This window comes from Nomascus leucogenys, chromosome 10, assembly GCF_006542625.1.
Source record: "Nomascus leucogenys isolate Asia chromosome 10, Asia_NLE_v1, whole genome shotgun sequence".
Classification (NCBI taxonomy): domain Eukaryota; kingdom Metazoa; phylum Chordata; class Mammalia; order Primates; family Hylobatidae; genus Nomascus; species Nomascus leucogenys.
Window position 1 is genome coordinate 64,398,368 of NC_044390.1, and position 24,548 is coordinate 64,422,915.

The 24,548-nt window shown below is 52.0% G+C and overlaps 1 protein-coding gene across 7 annotated transcripts in view; it reads left to right on the forward strand.

Annotated features, from left to right (window-relative positions):
- Positions 1-24,548, forward strand: part of LOC100589070 (myosin-14) — a 104,061-nt gene that overhangs the window by 40,659 nt on the left and 38,854 nt on the right. For 5 of the 7 annotated variants that reach the window (XM_030821120.1, XM_030821121.1, XM_030821122.1 and 2 more), the window contains 13 exons: positions 1,701-1,819; positions 3,241-3,393; positions 3,727-3,900; positions 4,572-4,745; positions 6,590-6,704; positions 9,188-9,286; positions 11,320-11,507; positions 13,160-13,281; positions 14,663-14,732; positions 15,360-15,520; positions 17,182-17,290; positions 20,839-20,970; positions 22,137-22,343. In XM_030821120.1, the coding sequence (XP_030676980.1) occupies positions 1,701-1,819; positions 3,241-3,393; positions 3,727-3,900; positions 4,572-4,745; positions 6,590-6,704; positions 9,188-9,286; positions 11,320-11,507; positions 13,160-13,281; positions 14,663-14,732; positions 15,360-15,520; positions 17,182-17,290; positions 20,839-20,970; positions 22,137-22,343 (1,823 nt within the window). The remainder of the gene's footprint in view (positions 1-1,700; positions 1,820-3,240; positions 3,394-3,726; positions 3,901-4,571; positions 4,746-6,589; positions 6,705-9,187; positions 9,287-11,319; positions 11,508-13,159; positions 13,282-14,662; positions 14,733-15,359; positions 15,521-17,181; positions 17,291-20,838; positions 20,971-22,136; positions 22,344-24,548) is intronic. The other 2 variants (XM_030821123.1, XM_030821124.1) reach the window with 1 other exon arrangement.

Here is a 24,548-nt window from a genome sequence, read left to right on the forward strand (position 1 = left end):
CAAGGCAGGCGGATCACTTGAGACCATGAGTTCGAGACCAGCCTGGTCAACATGGCAAAACTCCTTCTCTACTAAAAATACAAAAATTAACTGGGAATGGTGGTGGGTTCCTGTAGTCCCAGCTACTCGGGAGGCTGAGGCAGGAGAATTGCTTGAACCCAGGAGGCGGAGGTTGCAGTTGAGCCAAGATTGTGCCGCTGCACTCCAGCCTGGGCAACGGAGCAAGAATCTGTCTCCAAAAAAAAAAAGAAAGAAAAAGAAAGACAATTACCCATAATCATACTCCCAGAGATAATTGCTGCTCACATTTTGGGATGTGTCTCTCTGGGCTTTGTTCTGTGTCTATATCACTGTGGATATAGATTGTCACAGAAATGGAATTGTGCTTCACCCCCTTTTCCCCTGGAGACAGCAAGAGCTTTCTGTCCTGATTATGAAATCCGAAGGGCTCATTGCTAAAAGCTGCACAGCACAGAAAATAGGAGGACAGGATGCATTACCCCACTGTGCTACTGGTAACAGCATTACCTGAGGCACCTGGGGGCTCTGTACATAGGCACCCAGCAGGTGTGCCGTGCACACACATTTACTCATTTGTTTTACAAAACTGGAGTCAGAGCCTGCAAACTGTTTTGAAACCTGCTCTTTTTCCCCTTAATGCTTTGCGGATGACTTTTCAGGTTATTCACAAGAAACTACTGGGATCCCTTCCCTTCCTCCTTCCCTCCCTCCCTTCTCTCCCTTCCCTTCCCTCCTGCCCGCCCTTCCTTCCTTCCTTCCTTCCTTCCTTCCTTCCTTCCTTCCTTCCTTCCTTCCTTCCTTCCTTCCTTCCTTCCATCTTTCCTCTTTTAGATGAAGTCTCGCCCAGACTGGAGTGCAGTGGCACCATCTCAGCTCACTGCAACCTCTACCTCCCGGGTTCAAGTGATTCTCCCTGCCTCAGCCTCCCAAGTATCTGGGATTACAGGCACGCACCACCATGTCGGGCTAATTTTTGTATTTTTAGTAGAGATGGGGTTTCACCATGTTGGCCAGGTTGGTCTCAAACTCCTGACCTCAGGTGATCTGCCCGCCTTGGCCTCCCAAAAGGCCTCCCTAGGATTACAGGCATGAGCCACCATGCCCCGCCTCCAGTGTAGCTTTTAGTGACTGCGGAACATTCTTTCAAACGGGCCAGGCACCTGTAATCCCAGCTACTCAGGAGCTGAGGCAGGAGAATCACTTGAACCCGGGAGGCAGAGGTTGTAGTGAGCTGAGATTGCATCACTGCACTCCAGCCTGGGTGATAAGAGCCAAACTCTGTCTCAAACAAAACCAAACCAAACAAACAAACAAACAAACAAAACAAACAGTCAGAACATTCTTTCAAATGAATGAAGCCTGACCCGTCTAACCAATTCCCGCTTCTTGGGCACTCAGGTTGTTTCCTGGCTTTCTCCAATTATAAAGAACACTGCGCTGAACATCCTCATGGTGCAGTCTTTGCTCACATGCAGGGTTATTTTGCCAGTGCTGGTTCCTGGAAAGAGAATAGTTGGGCAGAGAATGTACACACTTTTGGGACTCGTAATGCCTCTCTTGGGAAAGGCGGGGCCTGTCTTCTGCTCCCCCAACAGTGTGGGAAACGGTACCCTCTCCCTTGCTGGGCAGCAAGCTCCCCTTCCCAGTGCTGATGGGATCTTGGTGCCTCTCGCCCTCAGCTGCCCAGAAGCTCTGCCGCCTCTTGGGACTGGGGGTGACGGATTTCTCCCGAGCCTTGCTCACCCCTCGCATCAAAGTTGGCCGAGACTACGTGCAGAAAGCCCAGACTAAGGAACAGGTAGGCGGGGCTGGCGGCGGGCAGGCACAGGAAGAGCCAGGCACCCTGGCCCTGGGTCTTAAACAGCGTATGCCGTTTTTCCCACCACTCAACAGACTTTTGCTGAGTGCCCGCTCCGTTACTGATCCTGGTCTAGGTGCCGGGCATAAAAGCAGTCGTCGAAACAAATACCAGGCCCTCAGGGACCTCAAGTTATAGTAAGGAAATGGATAATAAAAGTTCAACAGGATGTGGCTGGGAGTGGTGGCTCACACCTGTAATCCCAGCACTTTGGGAGGCCGAGGTGGACAGATTGAGCTCAGGAGTTCAAGATCGGCCTGGGCAACATGGTGAAACTCCATCTCTACTAAAATACAAAAATTAGCTGGGTGTGTGGCACACGCCTGTGGTCCCAGCTACTTGGGAGGCTGAGACACGAGAATCACTTGAACCTAGGAGGCAGAGGTTGCAGTGAGCTGAGATCACATCACTGCACTTCAGCCTGGGTGACAGAGCGAGACTCTGTCTCAAAAAAAAAAAAAAAAAGAAAATTGAAGGAGGTCAGGTCAGTGAGGCTGAAGAACAAGGGAGAGAGGGTGGGTGAATCCACAGTCAGAAATGTCAGCAAGGGGTAGATCATGCAGGGTCTTAAGGGCCACAGTAAGGAGATGAGTTTTATTCAAAGTACATAGGAGGCCATTGAGGTTTTAAGCCAGGGAGTGACTTGATTCAGTTTGTCTTTCATAGAAAGATCCCCTTGGCTGCTGCATGGAGAATTGGGTTCAGGGATGCAGGTAGAGGCGGGGAGACCTAAGGAGGCTGCATCCAGAGTCTTGGCAATCATGGGAGCTCACACCAGGGTGGTGGCAGGGAGGGTGGAGTGGAGCGACCACACGTCAGGGAGGGTTTCAGAATCCAGCTTTTGGGCAGAGGCCTCTGCTGGCCCCAGGCTGGGCAGTGAGGTACCTGGTGGATAAAGTAGATGCCGTGGGGGAGATGAGGAGTTTGGGAGCCACACTGACCCGGGTTCAATCTCAGCTGGGGTACTGTTGTTAGTTCCCATTTTACAGAGGAGAAAACTGAGGCACAGAGAGGTTTATTCACATGCCTGAGGTCACACAGCCCCTAACTGGCAGAGCTGGGATTCAAACCCAAGTTGTCCGGCTCCAGAGTCCATGCTCTTAACTGCTGTGCGGTAGAAACTGCTTTGAGGGGTGAGGGGAGGATTCAAGGGCTAACACAGCCGAGCCTGTCACATAGTACCTGGTGCACAGTCGGACTTCAAGAATGTTCATGGCATTGTTCTTGATGGTATTTATACTCAAGGAGCTGGGAGGCGACCTTAAGGGGGATGAGCTGGGGGCCCTTCCCCAGTCCACCCCCGATGTCTTTCAGTCTGCTGATGTGCAGGCTGCGCCCTTACCACGAGCCCTGCCCCGCAGGCTGACTTCGCGCTGGAGGCCCTGGCCAAGGCCACCTACGAGCGCCTCTTCCGCTGGCTGGTTCTGCGCCTCAACCGGGCCTTGGACCGCAGCCCCCGCCAAGGCGCCTCCTTCCTGGGCATCCTGGACATCGCGGGCTTTGAGATCTTCCAGGTCCACCCTCGTGCTGGGAGAGGGATGCCAACTTCCTCACTCCAGTCCTGGTCCTTTCTGAAGCCCTGGGTCTCTCCCCTTCTCTCTGGTCTCTGTCCCCCTCTCTCTGGGTCTCTGTCCCCTGTCTCTGGGTCTCTGTCCCCCTCTCTCTGGGTCTCTGTCCCCTGTCTCTGGGTCTCTGTCCCCCTCTCTCTGGGTCTCTGTCCGCCTCTTTCTCTGGGTCTCTGTCCCCTCTCTCTGCATCTCTGTCCCCTGTCTCTGGGTCTCTGTCCCCTGTCTCTGGGTCTCTGTCCCTCTCCATCCTCCCGGCTTACATGTCCTGCGTCCCTGCAGCTGAACTCCTTCGAGCAGCTCTGCATCAACTACACCAATGAGAAGCTGCAGCAGCTCTTCAACCACACCATGTTCGTGCTGGAGCAGGAGGAGTACCAGCGTGAGGGCATCCCCTGGACCTTCCTCGACTTTGGCCTTGACCTGCAGCCCTGCATCGACCTCATCGAGCGGCCGGTGAGCCCCAGGCCCCTCCCAGCCCACACTCAGGGTTCAGATCCATCTCTTCCAGCATCTGCGTGACCAGGGTCTAGCTCCTCCTCTGCTGGGCCTCAGGATGCCCCATGGGTTCTGAGGGGAAGGTGACAGCACCTGCTTCCTCGATCTTTTGAGACCATAGGTGATTAGGGCCCAGAATGTGCCTGCCACAGGGCCTGGCTCAAATCAATCGGTTAATCAGAGCTCTCACTGTAACTGTTGTTCTCACGTTTGTTTGTTTGTTTGTTTTTTTCTTGAGACAGAGTCTCGCTCTGTCGCCCTGGCTGGAGTGCAGTGGCGCGATCTCTGCTCACTGCAAGCTCCGCCCCTTGGGTTCACGCCATTCTCCTGCCTCAGCCTCCCGAGTAGCTGGGACTACAGGCGCCCGCCACCACGCCCGGCTAATCTTTTGTATTTTTAGTAGAGTCGGGGTTTCACCGTGTTAGCCAGGACGGTCTCGATCTCCTGACCTCGTGATCCACCTGCCTCGGCCTCCCAAAGTGCTGGGATTACAGGCGTGAGCCACTGCGCCCGGCCTCTCACGTTTGTTTTTATGTCCAAGTGTGACTTATAAGAGCTAAAAATCAGCAGCCACCTGAGTGTCCAATATTGGGGGATCTGACTTACTCTCCCCTGCTGTCGATGGCCAGGCCAACCCCCCTGGACTCCTGGCCCTGCTGGACGAGGAGTGCTGGTTCCCGAAGGCCACAGATAAGTCGTTTGTGGAGAAGGTAGCCCAGGAGCAGGGCGGCCACCCCAAGTTCCAGCGGCCGAGGCACCTGCGGGATCAGGCCGACTTCAGTGTTCTGCACTATGCAGGCAAGGTAGGGGCTGGGGCTAGCCTTGGGGCATGTGGGAGTGGGGATCAAGGGGTCTCCACTGGCTACAGATTGGGGGACGGTGCAGAGGGAAAACAGGGTCCTTCTAGGGTCCAGACAAACAGCAGGGGCTAGGAGAGCCCAGGCAGGGGCAAGGATTCTGTCCGATGGGATCACCAAAAACTTCCTCAAAGAGGTGATATTTGCAGTGGGTTTTGAGGGATGGGTAGGAGTTCATCAGGAGGTGATCTATATGCATTTTATCCACTTATTCAGCAGATATGTGTGGGGGGCCATTTGTGTGCCCAGCTTGGTGCCGAGCAAAGCTGGATACACAGATCAAACATGGTTTCTGCCCTCACAAAGATCCCTATCTGGGAGGGAGGCAAATACAGACCATCAGGATATAAGGTTAATAGGTGTTTCAGTGGAGGCAGCTGAGGGTAGTGTCAGAGCCCCGAAGAGAAATACCTGGGAAAGCTTCACGGAAGAGAATATGCTCAATCTCAAATCTCAGTCAAGGGCCAGCAAACATTTTCTGTAAAGGGTCCCACAGTAAATAGTTTCAGCTTTGTGGGCCAGACGGTCTCTGTCACAGCTACACAATTCTGCTGTGGTCACACAAAAAGAGCCACAGATAATACATAAGTATCTTCAACTCCCAGGGAAAAAGAAAGGAAAAAAAGACTGAGGTACAGTTTCGAGGGCTTTCCTGCCCCCAGAAGGGCCCCCATGAATTTGACTATGAAGACATAAATGAAGGCTTTATTCTTATATATATATATATATATATTCTTTTTTTTCTTTTTTGAGACAGAGTCTCCCTCTGTTGCCCAGGCTGGAGTGCAGTGGCACGATCTCGGCTCACTGCAACCTCCGCCTCCTAGGTTCAAGCAATTCTCCTGCCTCAGCCTCCCCAGTAGCTGGGATTACAGGCACCTGCCACCACACCCGGCTAATTTTTGTATTTTTAGTAGAGACAGGGTTTCACCATGTTGGCCAGGCTGCTCTCGAACTCCTGACCTCAGTTGATCCACCTGTGTAGGCCTCCCAAAGTGCTGGGATTACAGGCGTGAGCCACCGCGCCCGGCCCTATTCCAATAAAAGTATTTGCAAAAAGAGGTGGCAGGCTGCATTTTGCCCGTGAGCCATAGCTGCTCACCCCTGGTTTTGATGATATGGACCAGGCAGCCCCAGAAGATGGGCGAAGGGTGGGAAGGGCTCTCCAGCCAGAGGGAACAGCATAGACAATGGCTGGGAGGCAGGAGATTCCATGTGTTCTGTGTCTAGCCCTCAGTTTCTTCCCCAGACATACTCCAGAACTTCCCCTGTACCCAGCCCTCTGCTAGGCCGTGAGTCAGACCTGGGCCCTGCCCTTGGGGGGCCGCTGTCTGGTGGGGGGCGCATATGCAGAGAATTGTAGTGGCCGAGATCGTGACTCTATGGAGCCCCACAGCAAAGCCCTGAGTACCCAGAAGGAACCAGTGGTGTGAAACCCACAGAGACAGAACCCCAGGTGGCAGGAACCGCAGGGGTAAAACCCCGAGGTGGGAGTAAGCTCGTGTGTTTGAGGAACAGTGTGGAAGCCATGGTGGCTGGAGCAGAATGAATAGGAAGAAAGTGGTGGTGGTGGAGGTCACAGGTGGCGGGCGGCATAGAGGGGAAGGAGAGCGAGGGGGCCATGCTGGTGGGGTGCAGTTCAGAATGTGGACACAAGGTGGCACCAGTGCTTGCTTGTCCATGGTGAGCTCCAGACCTGGGAGTCTCAGAACTTCTGGAAGGCTCCTTAGGAAATCCAGAGAATGTCTGAGCCTGCAGGTCACCGCCCTCCTCTACCTGACTTCATTCAGGTCGACTACAAGGCCAACGAGTGGCTGATGAAAAACATGGACCCTCTGAATGACAACGTCGCAGCCTTGCTCCACCAGAGCACAGACCGGCTGACGGCAGAGATCTGGAAAGACGGTGAGGACCCGCTTCCCTCACCCTGGCTCTAGGGGTCTGTGTGGACATTCTCCAGATCCACAGTGTGAGCACCTTTGTTTCAGAGGCGGAGGTCTGAACCTGAGTTTTCTGCTCAGACCCAGAATAGCCAGTGTCACAAATAGTATTTCAAATCAGTGATGGATGGATCCATAGATTAATTGATTGACTGATTGATTTGATTGATAAGCCAGCATCCTTCTCAAGGATAAAACACTCACTCTTAATCAGAAACGAGACAAAGATACTCACTAACACTACTGTTAAACATCGTTTTTTTAGCAATACTAGCCTATGCAATCAGACCGGAAAAAGTATGAATATCGAAAAGGAAGAGGTAAACTTATTATTTATAGATGGCCTGTGTTCCCTAAACAATTAAGAGATTTGGCTGGGCATGGTGGCTCACACCTGTAATCTCAGCACTTTGGGAGGCCAAGGTGGGTGGATCACTTGAGGTCAGGAGTTCAAGACCAGCCTGGCCAACATGGTGAAACCCTGTCTCTACTAAAAGTACAACAATTAGCCAGGTGTCCTGGTGCATGCCTGTAGTCTCAGCTACTAGGGAGGCTGAGGCAGGAGAATTGCTTGAATCTGGGAGGTGGAGGTTGCAGTGAGCCAAGATTGTGTCACTGCACTCCAGCCTGGGTGACAGCGTGAGACTCTGTCTCAAAAAAAAAAAAACCAACCAAACAAACAAACAAAAAAAACTACTGAGAAATAATTTATAACAACAAGAGAACACAGAATGATGATATTTTGCAGGTCAGTCAACTTTTAGGCTTTGCTTTCTTTGTTTTCTTACAAAGTTCCCTTCAAGCCCCCAGGGAAGAAGAGAGAAAAAACAGACTGAGATACAGTTTTGGAGGGCTTTCCTGCCCCCAAAAAGGCCCCCATGAGTTTGACTGTCTTTTTGGATTGACATTTCTCGGGGTCATAGGCAGAGATGCCAAATGCCCTGTGGTAGGACTCTGACCTTTTCCAAGCCTTTTCTGCCACTGCCTCTGCCCCCTCTATCCTTAGAGGAGGTTTGAGAAATGGTTTTAGAAAGCTGGCAGAACTAGCATCCTGTTTTTTCCAGGTTCCAAGTTTCTGGCATTTGTCAGTTTGCCTTAATCTTTTATTGACATGAAAAGGTAGCTGTAGGAATACCAATCCATGCAATTTGGCAAGAAAACAAAATGAGCAGCTGGGCGCGGTGGCTCACGCCTGTAATCCCGGCACTTTGGGAGGCCAAGGTGGGGGGATCACCTGAGGTCGGGAGTTCGAGACCAGCCTGACTAACATGGAGAAACCTCATCTCTACTAAAAATACAAAATTAACTGGGCGTGGTGGTATGTGCCTATAATCCCAGCTACTCGGGGGGCTGAGGCAGGAGAATCGCTCGAACCCGGGAGGCGGAGGTTGTGGTAAGCCGAGATCGTGCCATTGCACTCCAGCCTGGGCAACAAGAGCGAAACTCTGTCTCAAAAACAATAAAAATAAAAAAGTAAAGAAAATGAACAAGGTGAGGGGTTCCCAAAACACACTTACAGAGCAAAACAGCATGAAGGGTCTTGATCTTGTGAGCTCGTGCTAGAAAGATAGATTTTATTTTTATGTCTCATATAGTATTTACACAAGGAGATTGGAAAGCAGGGTTCGATGTTCAGGAACAGAACCAGATTATGCTGTAAGAATCATTTCCCGGCTGAAAATCTGCTGCCCTTTTAAAATATTTGTGCTGTCTTCATAAACACATGATTCTCCACAGTGAGCCCTCATTTGTCACACTCTGTGTGTGCCTGACTCTCAGAGGGTTCCAAGAGAAAAAGTGGAAGCTGCAAAACCTCCCGGCTCAGCCTCCCGAGTAGCTTGGGGAGCTGCCATAATGTCACTTCCTCCATAATCCTCCTAAACAAAGCTAGTCACAAGGTCTTCCCAGATTCAAGGAGCTGCAAGACACAGGCAAAGGGTGTCAATACAGGGAAAAGTGGGGGAATTGGGGCCATTTTTGCCCAATCTCTACTAGAGCTGCTTTGAGCCCAGAATTGGATGCCCAGCATCCTGACAGCGCAGGGAAAAAGGGAAATGAGATTAGCTCTCCTCTGAGAGGCAAAAACAAGTGGCCTGGGAGCATCCAGTTCGTTCTTGAGCTTCCTGGCAGCCAGAGCAAAAAGGGCAACCTATTAAAACAGATACAACCTCTAGAGGGAGAGATTTTTTATTCTCTACACTGAATTCTTACAGAGGACATTCGTCCTTTTGGCCAACAGTGTGTGGATACAAAGATGAACAGGAGTTCAAAAGTTTATGGCCAACATTCTGGTTTTCCCTCTTGCTTTGCTCTGTACTGTTGACTAATAACCCTCTCCTCTTTTTCTTCCTGCCACCTCCTCTCCTTCCCCTCTTTTCACGCATCTCTCCCCGCCATCTCTCTGCCGTCTCCCCTCCACCCACCCACACATCTGTCCTCACTCCCCAGAACATGGGGGCTTCCAGCAGTTCTCTTTCCTTGGCTCCTTCCCACCGTCGCCCCCAGGATCTGCAGAGAGGTGCAGCTCTGCCATTTCACCGCCAGGGGGTGGGTGTCTCTGTGCATCGATGGGTGAGGCTTGCTGGAGGAGGAGGGTGGACCTGTTGGGCTGGGGACGTGGTTTTTTGAACATCTGTCCCCTCTCCTCTCACTGTGGAGGTCTCTCACTCTTTCTCTCCCTCCTTGTTGGCTCCCTTGGAAGTTTCCAGACTCTGTAGCAGCAGAACCCCTTCTTCTAACTAAACTGCATGTAAAAGTACAAACGAGTGTGATAGTACCAGCTGGCGTTTCTTGAGCACTTACTATGTGCCGTTCACCATGTGAAACCCCTTTAGAATTATCAACACCTCATTTGTGTAATGGGGTAATAGTACTAACACCTCATGAGGCTGGTGTTAGTACTATTACCCCATTACACAAATGAGGAAACTAAAGCACGGAGAGGTTAAGTAACTTGTTGAGGTCACACAGCCGGTAAGTGGCAGAGCTGGGATTTGAACCCAGGACATCAGATTCCAGAACTTTAGTTCTTATCTGTGCTATGAAGACTTCATAAATGATAATTATCATTTTGAAAATGACAGGGAGTATGGGGTAGGGGAGACAGTTGAACCAGGAGAAGAAAATAACAGATTTGAGCCCCTGCCATGACCTGGCCCTGCCCTAAGCACAGATTATCTAGTTGATGGCTGATGGCCCTTGAATGGGATGAGTTTTGCAGGACATCAGATTCTGCCTTAGCTGTGGGTTCCTGAGGAACCTGGCATGATTCAACACATAGAATTTGGGGCCAGGTGTATTGGGTCACCCCTATAATCCCAGCGCTTTGGGAGGCCGAGGTGAGAAGATCACTTGAGGCCAAGAGTTTGAGATTAGCCTGAGCAACACAGGAAGACCCCACCTCTACAAAATAAATTTAAAAATTAGTGGGCATGGTGGTGTGTGCCTGTAGTCCCAACTACTTGGGAGGCTGAGGTAGGAAGATCACTTGAGCCTAGGAGTTTGAGGCTGCAGTGAGCTGTGATCACTCCACCGTACTCCAGCCTGGGTGACAGTGAGACTGTCTCAGAAAACAAACAAAACAGAATTCGAGACAGTATGAATGGAAGAAATGGATATTTTTCACTACCCGAAGCAGCACCAGCACGTGGCAATAGAGAAAATATAATCGTTTTTTTGAGACAGAGTCTCGCTCTGTTGCCCAGGCTGGAGTGTAGTGGCGCGATCTTGGCTCATGGCAACCTCTGCCACCCAGGTTCAAGTGATTCTCCTCCCTCAGCCTCCCAAGTAGCTCGGATTACAGGCACGCACCACCACACCTGGCTAATTTTTTTGTATTTTTAGTAGAGATGGGGTTTCACCAAGTTGGCCAGGCTGGCCTTGAACTCCTGACCTCAGGTGATCCACCCACCTTGGCCTCCCAAAATGCTGGGATTCCAGGCATGAGCCACCACACCCTGCCAAGAAAATAGAACCTCTATGAAATCAGGCCCTTCTGGAAAAATGGTTAACATAGAGACAGTTTGCCCTATTTCAAATATTGCATATAATGCATTACATCTTTTAATATGTTTCAGATTCCTAAAATGCAACTGCAGTGGTTATGTTATCACTGTTTTCTCTCTCTGTGCCTCAGTTTCCAAATCTATAAAATGGGAATCATTCTTACAGGCTTATAAAGCCATTGATGTAAATTGCTTTGAGCAATGCCTGCCAGAGTATCTATGCTAGGTAAGCATTTGCTGTTATTGTCATCATTTATTGATAAGGAAAACAGAAATCATGTCCTTGAAGAGAAGAAGCGTCAAAGACCAGAGTTTGAGAGGACTCCTACTGTCTGAGTTCTAATCTTGGATCTTCAGTTTCTAAGCTGTGTGACCTTAAGCACATTCTCTGACCCTTCAGAGCCTCAGTATGTCCATCTGTCCAATGGAGCTGATAATATCTACCTTACAGGCTGTGTGAGGTCCTTCATATGTAAAGTGCCAGTTGTGATAAATGATAAGACCCTTGACCTTTGGCCCAGATCCCTAAAACTGACCCCTGACCTCCTTCTCTCTCTCTGCATCTCCATCTGACAGTGGAGGGCATCGTGGGGCTGGAACAGGTGAGCAGCCTGGGCGATGGCCCACCAGGTGGCCGCCCCCGTCGGGGTATGTTCCGGACAGTGGGACAGCTCTACAAGGAGTCCCTGAGCCGCCTCATGGCCACACTCAGCAACACCAACCCCAGTTTTGTCCGCTGCATTGTCCCCAACCATGAGAAGAGGGTGAGTGGCTCAGCCTAGGGAGGAAGGGATGGCTGTGGCTGTGGGTTAAGGTTTGGCCTCTGGACTTGGCTGGAGCCACATCTGATTGGAGGACCCTCAAATTGGCTGTGTGGCTTTGAGCAAATTGCTTCTATTCCTAGGCTCGGGATCCGGTTGGGAAAATTTATCCATTCATACGACTTAAATGTATTGAGCACCTACTGTGCTGGGAACAGGTACCGGGGAGGCATTGGAGAGAAAAGCACAGCCAACTCCTGTTCTCAGGGAGCTCACAGTCTGATGGGGAGCATAGACATTCATCTAACCATCCAAAATGAGTGTCCAGTTAAATCTGTAGGGGGGTGAGTATCACACAGGGCTTGATCTGGTCAGTGAAGTTAGGGAAGGCTCACTGCGGGAGGTGATGACTGAGCCCTGAAGGACACGTGGTATTCCAGGCAGACAACAGTTTGTACAAAGGCCCAGTGGTAGGTTGGAGCACGCGAGGTACAAGGGATAGAAGAAGACCATCAGGGCTGGGGTTGTGGGATTGTTGCATAGGTGCGACAAGACCATGGCCAGCCTCACCGGCCAATGATTTTCACGTTGAGAAAATCAGGGAATGGGCCCTACAGAGAAGGGTCAGTGAGAATGGAAAACTACACTGTTTGCCATGTTGCCCAGGCTGGTCTCGAACTCCTGAGCTCAAGCGATCCCCCTGCCTTGGCCTCCCAAGGTGCTGGGATTACAGGCGTGAGCCACCACACCTGGCCTGAGATCCCATATTTTATCAAATCTAAGACATGTATTCCTCCCCACTAGTGTCTCTGAAGTCGAGACGTAGCTTACGGTCAGTGGCCTGTCGGGGTTTAATTGCCAGGCGTTTTCCTTTCTTGGTGGCATATTTAATGACAGTGTGTGCCATTTGAATTTTTGTACTGTTTAGATTTTTGCTATTTATGTATTACTGTTGAAAAGAGAAAAGGCGGCCTGGCACGGTGGCTCATGCCTGTAATCCCAGCACTTTGGGAGGCTGAGGTGGGAGGACTGCTTGAGCCCAGGAGTTCAAGACCAGCCTGGGCAATGGCGAAACCTCGTCTCTACTCAAAATACAAAAATTAACTGGGCATAGTGGTGTGCGCCTGTAATCCCAGCTACTCAGGAGGCTGAGGCAGGAGAAGGTCTTGAACCTGGGAGGCGGAGGTTGCAGTGAGCTGAGATCACGCCATTGCACTCCAGCCTGGGCAACAGAGCAAGACTCTGTCTCAAAAAACAAACAAACAAAAACAAAAAGCAAAAAAACACATGATTTACCAGCTTTGGACAGACATCAGCTTCCCAGGAGGCCTTTTGGCAACTCTCCTGCGTGCAAATTCAGCCCTGCCCACCTCCCTCCCTGCCGATCTTTTCTCCTTAGCACTTAGTATTTCTTCTTTGTTAGTGACTGCCTCACCTAGGGTATTTCTAGTTTCTCCTACTGAACGCTCAGTTCCCCAGGGCAGGCATTTCCCCCTGGCTTGAGCATTGCTGTCTTCCCAGGGCCTAGAACCGTTCCTAGGCACCTAGTAGGTGCTCAGTAAATTACATGTGGAAACAGGAAATTGCCAAGCTTGACCGTTTGGCGCCCCCGTGTGGCCGCCGCTGACCCCCGCGTGTCCGTCTGCTCTCCCCAGGCCGGGAAGCTGGAGCCGCGGCTGGTGCTGGACCAGCTTCGCTGCAACGGCGTCCTGGAGGGCATCCGCATCTGTCGCCAGGGCTTCCCCAACCGCATCCTCTTCCAGGAGTTCCGGCAGCGGTGAGCTAGAGCGAGGGCCCAGGCCCGGCGGAGGGGCTGGGTGGGACCTGGGTCTGGAAGCCGACACACCTGCATTCAGGTCTCCACCCACTCTTGTTCCTTCTGAGCTGGGGAAGTTGAGGCAGATTACTCACTTTGCTGAGCCTCAGTTTACTCGTCTGTGTATGGGAGAACAATAGCCCACTTGATCCACTCCTGAGAGAAAGCACACAGAGTCTATGGGGATCTGGGGGACATGGCTGCTGCTGCTTAGGGCAGTGGTCCCCAAACTATGAACTTGAAATCACTGCATGGTGTTACAAATCTGCACGTCTTTGAAAATGAAGTAGAAGGCCGGGCGCTGCGGCTCACGCCTGTAAGTCCTAGCACTTTGGGAGGCCGAGGTGGGCGGATCACTTGAGGTCGGAAGTTCGAGACCAGCCTGACCAACATGGAGAAACGCCGTCTCTACTAAAAATACAAAATTCGCCGAGTGTGGTGGCGCATGCCTGTAATTCCAGCTACTCAGGAGGCTGAGGCAGGAGAATTGCTTGAACCCGGGAGGCGGAGGTTGCAGTGAGCCAAGATCACGCCATTGCACTCCAGCCTGGGCAACAAGAGCAAAACTCCGTCTCAAAAAAATAAATAAGTAAATAAAGAAGTAGAATAGGACAGAACAGAAAATACCAAGGCCTAATGAGCAAGTAATACAGCAAATATAACAAAAATGATGCTTCACACAAGCTGTGTAAAGCAGCACCATCCCTTAGAAGTAGAATGGGAAGCCTTGTACACAATTGAAAATTTTCTAATAGCTACACTTTTACAAGTGAAAAAAGTGAAATTAATTTTAACAAGATATTTTCCTAAAGCCAATAAATCCAAAATACTGGCCAATACTGGCTGGGGACCGTGGCTCATGCCTGTAACCCCAGCACTTCGGGAGGCCGAGGCGGGTGGATCACTTCAGGTCAGGAGTTCGAGACAGCCTGGCCATCATGGTGAAACCCCATCTCTACTAAAAATACAAAAATTAGCTGGGCATGGTGGCACATGCCTGAATCCCAGCTACCTGGTAGGCTGAGGCAAGAGAATCGCTTGAACCTGGGAGGCAGAGGTCACAGTGAGGCAAGATCTCGCCACTGCACTCCAGCCTGGACGACAGAGCGAGACTCCATCTCAAAAAACAAACAAAACAAAAAACTGAAACAGTCGATCATTGTCGATGTTGCTGTCTTTGGTGTTGGCGTGAATGCTCAGATGTGAGTTTTGTGACTGTCCTTGTTATTGTCACTGTTGTTCCTGCTGTGTGTCACTCTGAGCCCAGCGCCCGGCCCGCAGCAGGCACTAGGTGAGCGTTTGCTGTAACTCTGTCCTCCCCACCCCTCCCTGCTCATTGCAGGTACGAGATCCTGACACCCAATGCCATCCCCAAGGGCTTCATGGATGGGAAGCAGGCCTGTGAAAAGATGGTGAGTGGGGCAGAGCCTGGCGTGCGTGTGTGTGTATGTATGTGCATGCATGTGTGTGCGTGCGTGTGTGCGTGTGTGCATGCATGTGCGTGCGTGCGTGTGTGCGTGTGTGTGTGCATGCGTTTGTGTGCAGGGGCCCAGGTGGTGGGGGAGTGGGGCTGGGATCTCCCCTTCATTGCCCTTCCTCATTACCTCTCCCTATCACCCCTCCAACCCCCACTTCCTCATCATCCCCTATCACCCCCCTCTCTGTCACCCCATCACCCTCTCCCCACCACCCCTCCATCACCCCTCCCTATAACTCTTCTCCCCATCACCCTCCTCCATATCACCCCCTCCCCCATCACCCTATCACTCTCCTCATCACCCCCTCCCCATCACTTCTCCTCCATCACCTCCCTCCCCTATCACTCTCCTCATCACCCCCTCCCCATCACTTCTCCTCCATCACCTCCCTCCCCCATCACCCCCCTCCCCCATCACCCCTCTCCCCAATCACCACCCCTTCTCTATCACTCCCCCTCCTTGCCACCCCTCCCCCATTACTCCCCCTCCTCACCACCCCCACTCCCCCATTACCCCCTCTCCGTCATCACCCCTCTCCCACCCCTCTCCCACCCCTCACAGATCCAGGCACTGGAACTGGACCCCAACCTCTACCGCGTGGGACAGAGCAAGATCTTCTTCCGGGCTGGGGTCCTGGCCCAGCTGGAAGAGGAGCGAGACCTGAAGGTCACCGACATCATCGTCTCCTTCCAGGCAGCTGCGCGGGGATACCTGGCTCGCAGGTGGGTGGCCACACTCTCTCCCGGGGTCCTGTTGGCCGAGGCTGGGTCAGGGAGGGGTTGACCAGATGGCTCCAGGTGTCAGGGCCTCCAGGATGGGTGCAGGGCTGAGGAGCAGGTGGATGGAGCCACCAGGTGTCCAGGCTTCTTGGTTCTGCAGTCCCTGAGGGGCCCTGTTCAGAATAAGACGGTCAACACAGAGGCTGGACTTAGCCACAGGGTGACCAGCTGTCCTAGTGGGCCTGGGCCTGGGTTTCCCAGGGTGCAGGACTTCCAGTGCTAAAACAGAGAAAGCCCAGGGCAACCCAGGTCAAGCTGTCCGCTCTCCCTGGCCAGTCCCTCAAGGGGCTCCAGTCTAGAGGTGAGACTTGCATGGGCACAGAGTCCCAGTCCCGGGTGAGACCTGCTTTGATGGGGGCCATAGAGGTGCAGCGAGGAGGCCCTGCTGCAGCCCATGACTCCCCCAGGCCACACCAGACAAGCAGGTGGATGAAGGAAAACGGGAGAGGTGCTCAGGGCAGGAGCGAGCTTGTGCAAAGGCCCAACGATGCAAGATCCTGGTACGCTTCAGGAATACAGGGAGTTTGTGGGAAAGTCTCCTTCCTCCTTAGAAGTGGCTTAGAGAGGCCGGGCGTGGCGGCTCACACCTGTAATCCCAGCACTTTGGGAGGCCAAGATGGGCGGATCACTTGAGGTCAGGAGTTCGAGACAAGCCTGGCCAACATGGTGAAACCCCATCTCTACTAAAAACACAAAAATTAGCCGTAATCCCAGCTACTCAGGAGGCCAAGGCAGGAGAATGGCTTGAACTCGGGAAACAGAGATTGCAGTGAGCCAAGATCATGTCACTGCACCCCAGCCTGGGTGGCAGAGTGAGACCCTGTATCAAAAAAAAAAAAAAAAAAAAAGCTCAAAGAATAGAGTGGCAGCAGGAAAGGATGGCCCAAACACCAGTCTGAGTGGGGCCTTGTCCAGAGGAGCTAGGGAGCCATGGAGGGCTGTGAGCAGGGGAGGAGTGGGTCAGCTCTGGGTGTAGAAAGACTCCCTGGAGGCGTGTTGGGATGGGCTGATAGGAGAGGCTGGAGAAGGAGGCCAGGCAGAGGGTCCAGGCAAGGGAGGGTGGGGCCTGAACTGTGGCTGGGGCTTTGGGACTGGGCAGAGAGAGTTGGGGGCAGGGGGGCGAACGGCCAGAACACAGTGAGATCTCAAAGTAATAAGAGTGCCTGCACACAGTAGGCATTTTATGATGGCTAAGTGAAAGGAGCTTGGCTTGGTCAGCCATGGTGGCCCACGCCTGTAATCCCAGCACTTTGGGAGGCCTAGGTGAGTAGATCACTTCAGGTGGGGAGTTCAAGAGCAGCCTGGCCAACATGGCGAAACCCCATCTCTCCTAAAAATACAAAAATTAGCCGAGTGTTGTGGCACGCACCTGTAATCCTAGCTACTTGGGAGGCTGAGGCAGGAGAATTGCTTGAACCTGGGAGGTGGAGCTTGCAGTGAGCCCAGATCATGCCATTGCACTCCAGCCTGGGCAACAGAGCAAGACTCTGTCTCAAAACAAACAAACAAACAAAGAAAATAAAAAAGAAAGGAGCTTGGCTCTCTTGCTAAGGGGACAGCGCCTGGAGGCTCCCACTCTGCCCCTCACCCGTTTCCCCACCCAGGGCCTTCCAGAAGCGCCAGCAGCAGCAGAGTGCCCTGAGGGTGATGCAGCGGAACTGTGCGGCCTACCTCAAGCTGAGACACTGGCAGTGGTGGCGGCTGTTTACCAAGGTGAGGGCAGCCTGGGGAGGTGGCCCCAGAAGGGAGAGGATAGGGCCTTGGGGCTTGGTCTGCTTGACAAGTGACTTCCTCCATGTGGGCTTCAGTTTTCTGCATCAGTAAAATGGGGCCAGTCGGCCCAGCCTTTGCTAGCTGCGATTCTTTAGTTAGCAAGCAACAAGAAAAATCTGACTCGAACCAACATGGATCAAAGATTCAAGACGATGTGGGCTGCACGTGGATCCAGGGGTCCCCAAGACTTCCGTTCAGGGATTTGCTGGAAGGACTCACAGAACTTAGAAAAGCTGCTGTACTCACAGCTACGGTTTATCACAGTACAAAGATACAGATTGAAAACCGCAAAGGTGCCGGGTGCGGTGGCTCACACCTGTAATCCCAGCAGTTTGAGAGGCCGAGGCGGGCGGATCACTTGAGGTCAGGAGTTCAAGACCAGCCTGGCCAATATGGTGAAATGCTGTCTCTACTAAAGATACAAAAATTAGCTGGGCATGGTGGCAGGCGCCTGTAGTCCCAGCTACTTGGGAGGCTGAGGCAGGAGAATCACTCAAACCCAGGAAGTGGAGGTTGCAGTGAGCCAAGATTGTGCCACTACACGTAGCCTGGGCAATAGAGCAAGACTCTGTCTCAAAAAAAAAAAAAAAAAAAAAAGAAAGAAAGAAAAGAAAAGAGCAAAAGTTAAAAAAAAAGAAAGTGCATAAGTGTCTCGGAGAGACCAAGCAATGAGCCTACAGCTGCTCTCTCCCAGTGAAGTTGTGTGGACAACGCTTAGCTTTTCCCAGCAATGAAGTATGATAATATGCATGGGATATTGCCAATCAGGGAAGCTCACCTGAGCCTTGATGTTCAGCGTTTTTCCTGGGGCTGGTCATACAGGCATGGACAAGGTCACACGCATGGCGACCTCAGTTATACAGTCTCCAGCCCCTCCAGAGTCAAACTGATGCCATGTGGCCCAAGGCCCCCACCACTGATCCCATTGTTAGCATGGACTACCCAGGGTGGCCCAAGGCCCCAGGTAAACCAAGACACTGTTATCAGGTGGGACATTCCAAGGACTTAGAGGTAACCTCCCAGGAGCCCATCAAGGGCCAGACCTTTCTTAGGAATGTGTGGGGTTTGGACAACCCAGGCCTGCTGAGTTAACCCTTTACTGCACAAGGGTCCAAACAGGGACGTCAGTATGCAGTGTTCTGCGTCTCTCACTTGGCTTTCCTCCGTGATGATCAACGACAGAGGCTTTCCACACAGGGGCCACCAGCAGATGGAGTCTTGCCCCCAGCCACCTTGGCCAGCCTGGTCTCTCTTATCACAGAGCTCCAGCCAGATTCCCAGGTTTTGTGCTCATTGGCCCAGCTGGAGTCATGTGACCATCCCAGAGCCAGTTAGTAGGGATCAGATGAGCCAGGCTGGCATCACATGCCTACCCAAAGCAGAGGGTGCAAAGCCAGGTCGCCATGCACCATGGAGCTCGGGGACTGGGTGTTCCCCCATGGGGAAATTGGAAAGGAATGAGAAGGATGGAGGTTTTGGAGGCAGTAATGTAATTCTGAATACGATGTCTGAGAGATAAGCCTGCATTCCCTCGGCCAGCGTTAACTGAGCACCTACTATGTGCCCAGAACTTTTATAGAGGCTGGGGATAAATGAATAAAAAGAGACAAGGTCCTGCCGCCATGGAGCTCACAGTCTGGGACAGGAGATGCTGCACTGCGGCCTGTGGGCCAGATGGCTGTTTTTGCAAAAGCCCTCTTGTTAGCATGGTGTCTGCAGCTGCATCTGAGCCACAACAGCTGAGTGGAGTAGGTAAACAGCCAGAAGCTGAGGTTAGTGGCTCACACCTGTAATCCCAGCACTTCGGGAGGCCAAGGCAGGAGCATCACTTGAGCCCAAGAGTTCGAGACCAGCCTGGGCAACAAAGTGAGACCCTCATCTCTACAAAAAAAAAAAAATTAACTGGGTGTAGTGGTGCACACCTGTAGTCCCAGCTACTTGGGAGGAAGGATTGCTTAAGCCAAGGAGTATGAGGCTACAGTAAGCCATGATCACATCACTGCACTACAGCTTGGGTGACAAGAGTGAGACCCTGTCTCAACAAAATAAATAAAAATTTAAAACTGGCCAGGCATGGAGGCATACGCCTGTAATCCCAGCAGTTTGGGAATCTGAGGTGGGTGGATCACTTCAGGTCAGGGGTTCGAGCCCAGCGTGGCCAATATGATGAAACCCTGTCACTACTAAAAATACAAAAATTAGCTGGATGTGGTGGTGGGCACCTGTAATCCCAGCTACTCAGGAGGCTGAGGCAGGTGAATCGCTTGAACCCAGAAGGTGAAGGTTGCAGTGAGCCAAGATCGCACCACTGCGCTCCAGCCTGGGTGACAGAGCGAGACTCTGTCTTAACATAAATAAATAAATAAATAAAAATAAAAATTAATAATAAATAAAAAACAGCCAGGGTGGCCTGTAAAATCTCAAAATATTTCCTGGCTTGCCCTTGAAGAAAAAGTTTGCCTACCTTAGTTGTTGCGGGTTGGGGTCAAGTAGGATTTGATTGGCATCAGTTGAGAAATGTGAATGATAGCTGTGAAAGATGCTAGGAGTCGGGGCAGAAAAGAAGAGAATAGAAGGGATACAGAATTGGGTGGAGAGGAAAAGAATCAAGTAGACTTGTGTAGAACAGAGTAGAATATGATTGAAGAGAAATTATCAGAGCAGATCTCACTTAGCAAGGGCGACGAGGTTTTGTGAAATTTTTGTTTCAGTTCTGTGTGTACCTCTGTCACTGCAGCCTGAGTCATGCCATGTAAAACTCATCTCTCACTAACAACCTTGGACTAACAGGCTTAAAAAACACTGGCCCTTGGCCAGGCACGGTGGCTCATGCCTATATCCCAACACTTTGGGAGGCTGAGGCGGGTGGATTACTTGAGGCCGGGAGTTCGAGACCAGCCTGGCCAACATAGCGAAACCCTCTCTACTGAAAACACAAAAATTAGCCGGATGTGGTGCAGACGCCTGTAATCCCAGCTACTCGGGAGGCTGAGGCAGGAGAATCGCTTGAACCTGGGAGGCAGAGGTTGCAGTGAGCCGAGATCCCACCACTGCACTCCAGCCTGGGCAACAGAGCGAGACTCTGTTGAAAGGAAGGAAGGAAGGGAGGGAGGGTGGAAGAAGGAAGAGAAGGGAAGGAAGGAAGGAGGGAGGGAGGGAAGGAAGGAAGGAAGGAAGGAAGGAAGGAAGGAAGGAAGGAAGGAGGACGGACTGTTCCAAAGAATAGCAGCAGCCACAGTACACAGTGTCTCTTGGATGTGGAGGGATCGTTTAGCCAGAGAGATTAGATAGATCAATAGTGTATTTAGTGGTGCTTGCCTGTACCTGTCAGTGTTCTAGGCCTGTGACCAGGGACTGTTGCCAAGGCGGGGACACACAGCTAATAGGTGGAGGAGAAGGGATTTGAACCCAGAAACTCAGACCCCACTAAGAGTGTGAGGTCTTGGCCCCTGAAGTCAGCCATTCCACCCCCTTTCACCTCCACCTAGGTGAAGCCACTGCTGCAGGTGACCCGGCAGGATGAGGTGCTGCAGGCACGGGCCCAGGAGCTGCAGAAAGTGCAGGAGCTACAGCAGCAGAGCGCCCGCGAAGTTCGAGAGCTCCAGGGCCGAGTGGCACAGGTGAGGGGGCGGGGGCAGGGCGTGGGGGCGTGTCTTCGGGTGGGGCTGTGTCGCATGGGTGGAGCCAGGTGTGAGGGGCGGGGCTTCCGGCTGAGCCAGCCTGTGCCCAGGCAGGGCTGTCGGGAGGATGGGAGCAAAGCTAAGGTGTGCTGAGGCTGGGCCGGGATTGGGGCTGTTTAGTTTGGTTGAGTCGTGAGGTACAGGGAGTAGGGCCCTGGGGGTGTAGCCAGGGTATGGGCCGGGTAGGGGTGGGGTGGGAGAGTCCTGCAGAGCCAGAATGGAGCTGGGCTGTAGGATCTGGGGGCAGGGGCCTCAGCTGTGGCCGGGCTATGGTATACAGGTGGCGAACTTATAACTGTTTCCAGTATTTTGGCTATCTTAAAATAATGCTAGAACATTTGGGAGGCTGAGGCGGGCAGATCACCTGAGGTCAGGAGTTCAAGATCACTCTGGCCAACATGGTGAAAGCGCGTCTCTACTAAAAATGCAAAAATTAGCTGGGTGTGATGGCGCACGCCAGTAATCCCAGCTACTCTGGGAGGTGGAGGTTGCAGTCAGCCGAGATGGCGCCACCGCACTCCAGCCTGGCCGATAGAGTGACACTGTGTCTCTAATAATAATAATAATAATAATAATAATAATAATAATGCTAGAACAAACCCCTTCTTGAGCATTTTTCTGTTTGCCTTTTCTGCATTATTTCCTGTGGTTACATTTCTAGGTATGAAATGTATTAAATGAAATGTGAGGTAGTAGAAAGACCCCTTGGGGGTTATTTGAAGGATGGACTGGAATGGGAAAGGCTGGAGGCTGGGAGGCTGGGGAGGAGGCTGGAGAGAGACAGGTGAGAGAAGGCAAGACCTGAGCCTGTTGGGGCTGTAGGGACAGAGAGGAGGGGCCAGAGGAGAGCAGTGGTGCAGACTGATGGCTGTGAGAGGTGAGGGAGAAGGACATCCCCAGGATTCTGACTTAGTGATTAAGGGGATGTGGGCTCATCCTGAGATGGGGACCTGAGGGGGAGGAGGTGGGGACACTGTGTCCTCCCGCCCCTCAGTCCTGCCCTGGAGGACTTAAAGGCCAAAGCAAGTTACAAGGCAGCAGGCACCCAGTGCAGGTTGCCCTTGGAGCACTGCCCGCTGACCACTAACCTCCCACACACTCCCCAGCTGGAAGAGGAGCGCGCCCGCCTGGCAGAGCAATTGCGAGCAGAGGCAGAACTGTGTGCAGAGGCCGAGGAGACGCGGGGGAGGCTGGCAGCCCGCAAGCAGGAGCTGGAGCTGGTGGTGTCAGAGCTGGAGGCTCGCGTGGGTGAGGAGGAGGAGTGCAGCCGTCAAATGCAAACCGAGAAGAAGAGGCTGCAGCAGCACATACAGGTCTGGCCCCCTGCATGCCCACCAGGCCACCTTCCAGACCCCTTTCTCTACACCATCCACCTTTGCTTCTACAAACCGTGTGTCTTTGGGCCATGAATTTGTAGAAAACTCAGTTCTAATTGAATTTGCAAAAAGAATACATTTTTGATTCAGATCATGGGAGACCTTAAAATATGTGAGCCTCATGTATGGGTGGATCCAGGCATCCAAGTGATATGTTCAGCTTCAGGCTTGGCTGGATCCAGGTGTCTGAGTGATTTTCTCAGCTTCAGGCATGGCTGGGTCCAGGCATCCAAGTGATATCCTCAGCTTCAGGCATGGCTGGATCCAGGCACCCAAGTAATGTTCTTAGCTTCAGGCATGGCTGGATCCAGGCATCCAAGTTATATCCTCAGCTTCAGGCATGGCTGGATCCAGGCATCCAAGTGATATCCTCAGCTTCAGGCATGGCTGGATCCAGGTGCCCAAGTGATGTCCTCAGCTTCAGGCATGGCTGGATCCAGGCATTCAGGCAATGTCCTCAGTACTCTGCCTCTCTCCATCTCCTGGCTTCATTCATGGGCAGGCTGCCCTCATGGTTCCCCTTCAAAATCTAGTGTGTATTTTACACTACAGCACATCTCAATTCAGATGCTAAATTTTCAATGGAAATACTTGATCTGTATTTCTATTTCATAATTTCTGCAGTTTATAAAAACTAGATTCACATGGCCAAGTTGTTCCAAACATGCTTAAAAGCTTTTCAGTAATTGGGTGTCTCGTTTTAAATTTAAAATAAGTAAAATTAAATAAGACAGAGAATTCAGCTCATCAGTCCCCATCAGCCACATTTCAAGAGCTCAGCAGTGCTTTTCTGTTTTTTTGTTTTTTTGAGACCGAGTCTCACTCTGTCGCCCAGGCTGGAGTGCAGTGGCGCCATCTCAGCTCACTGCAACCTCCATCTCCGGGGCTCAAGCAATTCTCCTGCCTCAGCCTCTACAGCAGTATCTGGGATTACAGGCGCATGCCACCACACCCAGCTAATTTTTGTATTTTTAGTAGAGACAGGGTTTCAGTATGTTGGCTAGGCTGGTCTCGAACTCCTGACCTCAGGTGATCCGCCCACCTCAGCCTTCCAAAGTGCTGGGATTACAGGCGTGAGCCACCACGCCCGGCCCAGTAGTGTTTTAATCAACTTCTCTTGACCCCTTTGGTGAGGGAGGGACCCTACCCTAGGTTTATGGGGATGGCTGAGCATACAGCACTGGACGCCAGACAGGTGAGATTGATTGACAGCAGTTTCTTGAATATTGAATATTCACAGCCTGAGGGGGGCCAACACCACACCACAGACGGCCACATGGGTGTTGCCCTCAAGAGCAGAGTGAACAAGCAGGGGCTGTGGGAAACAGGCTTTGTCGCAGCAACAGGGGGAGGTGACCCCTGGGTGCCGTGGAAAAATGTGTTTGGTTTGTTTCAGTAATTCCATGGGCTGGCAGGGAGCCGGAATGTGCTTCTCAGGGATAAGCAGGCACTGTGTCTGGTCCCCAGGATAAGGAGGGTCCCCAGATAAGGCTGGGGGACCTTATCTGTGGGAGCAGAGGGAGTAGGAGGACTTTTGTTTAGGCCATTTGAGGCCCCTCCTACTTTTACCAAATGTCAAGGCAGCACATAAAATTGAGTCTTGGCTGGGTGCAGTGGCTCAATCTGTAATCTCAGCACTTTGTGAAGATCTCTTAAGCCCAGGGGTTCAAGACCAGCCTAGGCAATGAGGTGAAACCCTTTCTCTACAAAAACAAAAACACAAAAATTAGCCAGGCACGGTGTCACACACCTGTAGTGTCGTCACGGCTACCCAGGAGGCCTGAGGGGGGAGGATCACCTGAGCCCAGGAGGTCAAGGCTGCAGTGAGCTGTGATGGCACCACTGCACTCCAGCCTGGGTGACAGAGTGAGACCTTGTCTCAAACAATAAAATAGGCTGGGCACGTTGGCTCACTCCTGTAATCCCAGCACTTTGGGAGGCCGAGGTGGGTAGATCACCTGAAGTCAGGAGTTCAAGACCAGTCTGGCCAATATGGTGAAACCCCATCTCTACTAAAAATACAAAAAATTAGCCAGGTGTGGTAGCAGGTGCCTGTAATCCCAGCTACTTGGGAAGATGAGGCAGGACAGTCACTTGAACCCCAGGAGGCGGAGATTGCAGTGAGCCAAGATTGCACCATTG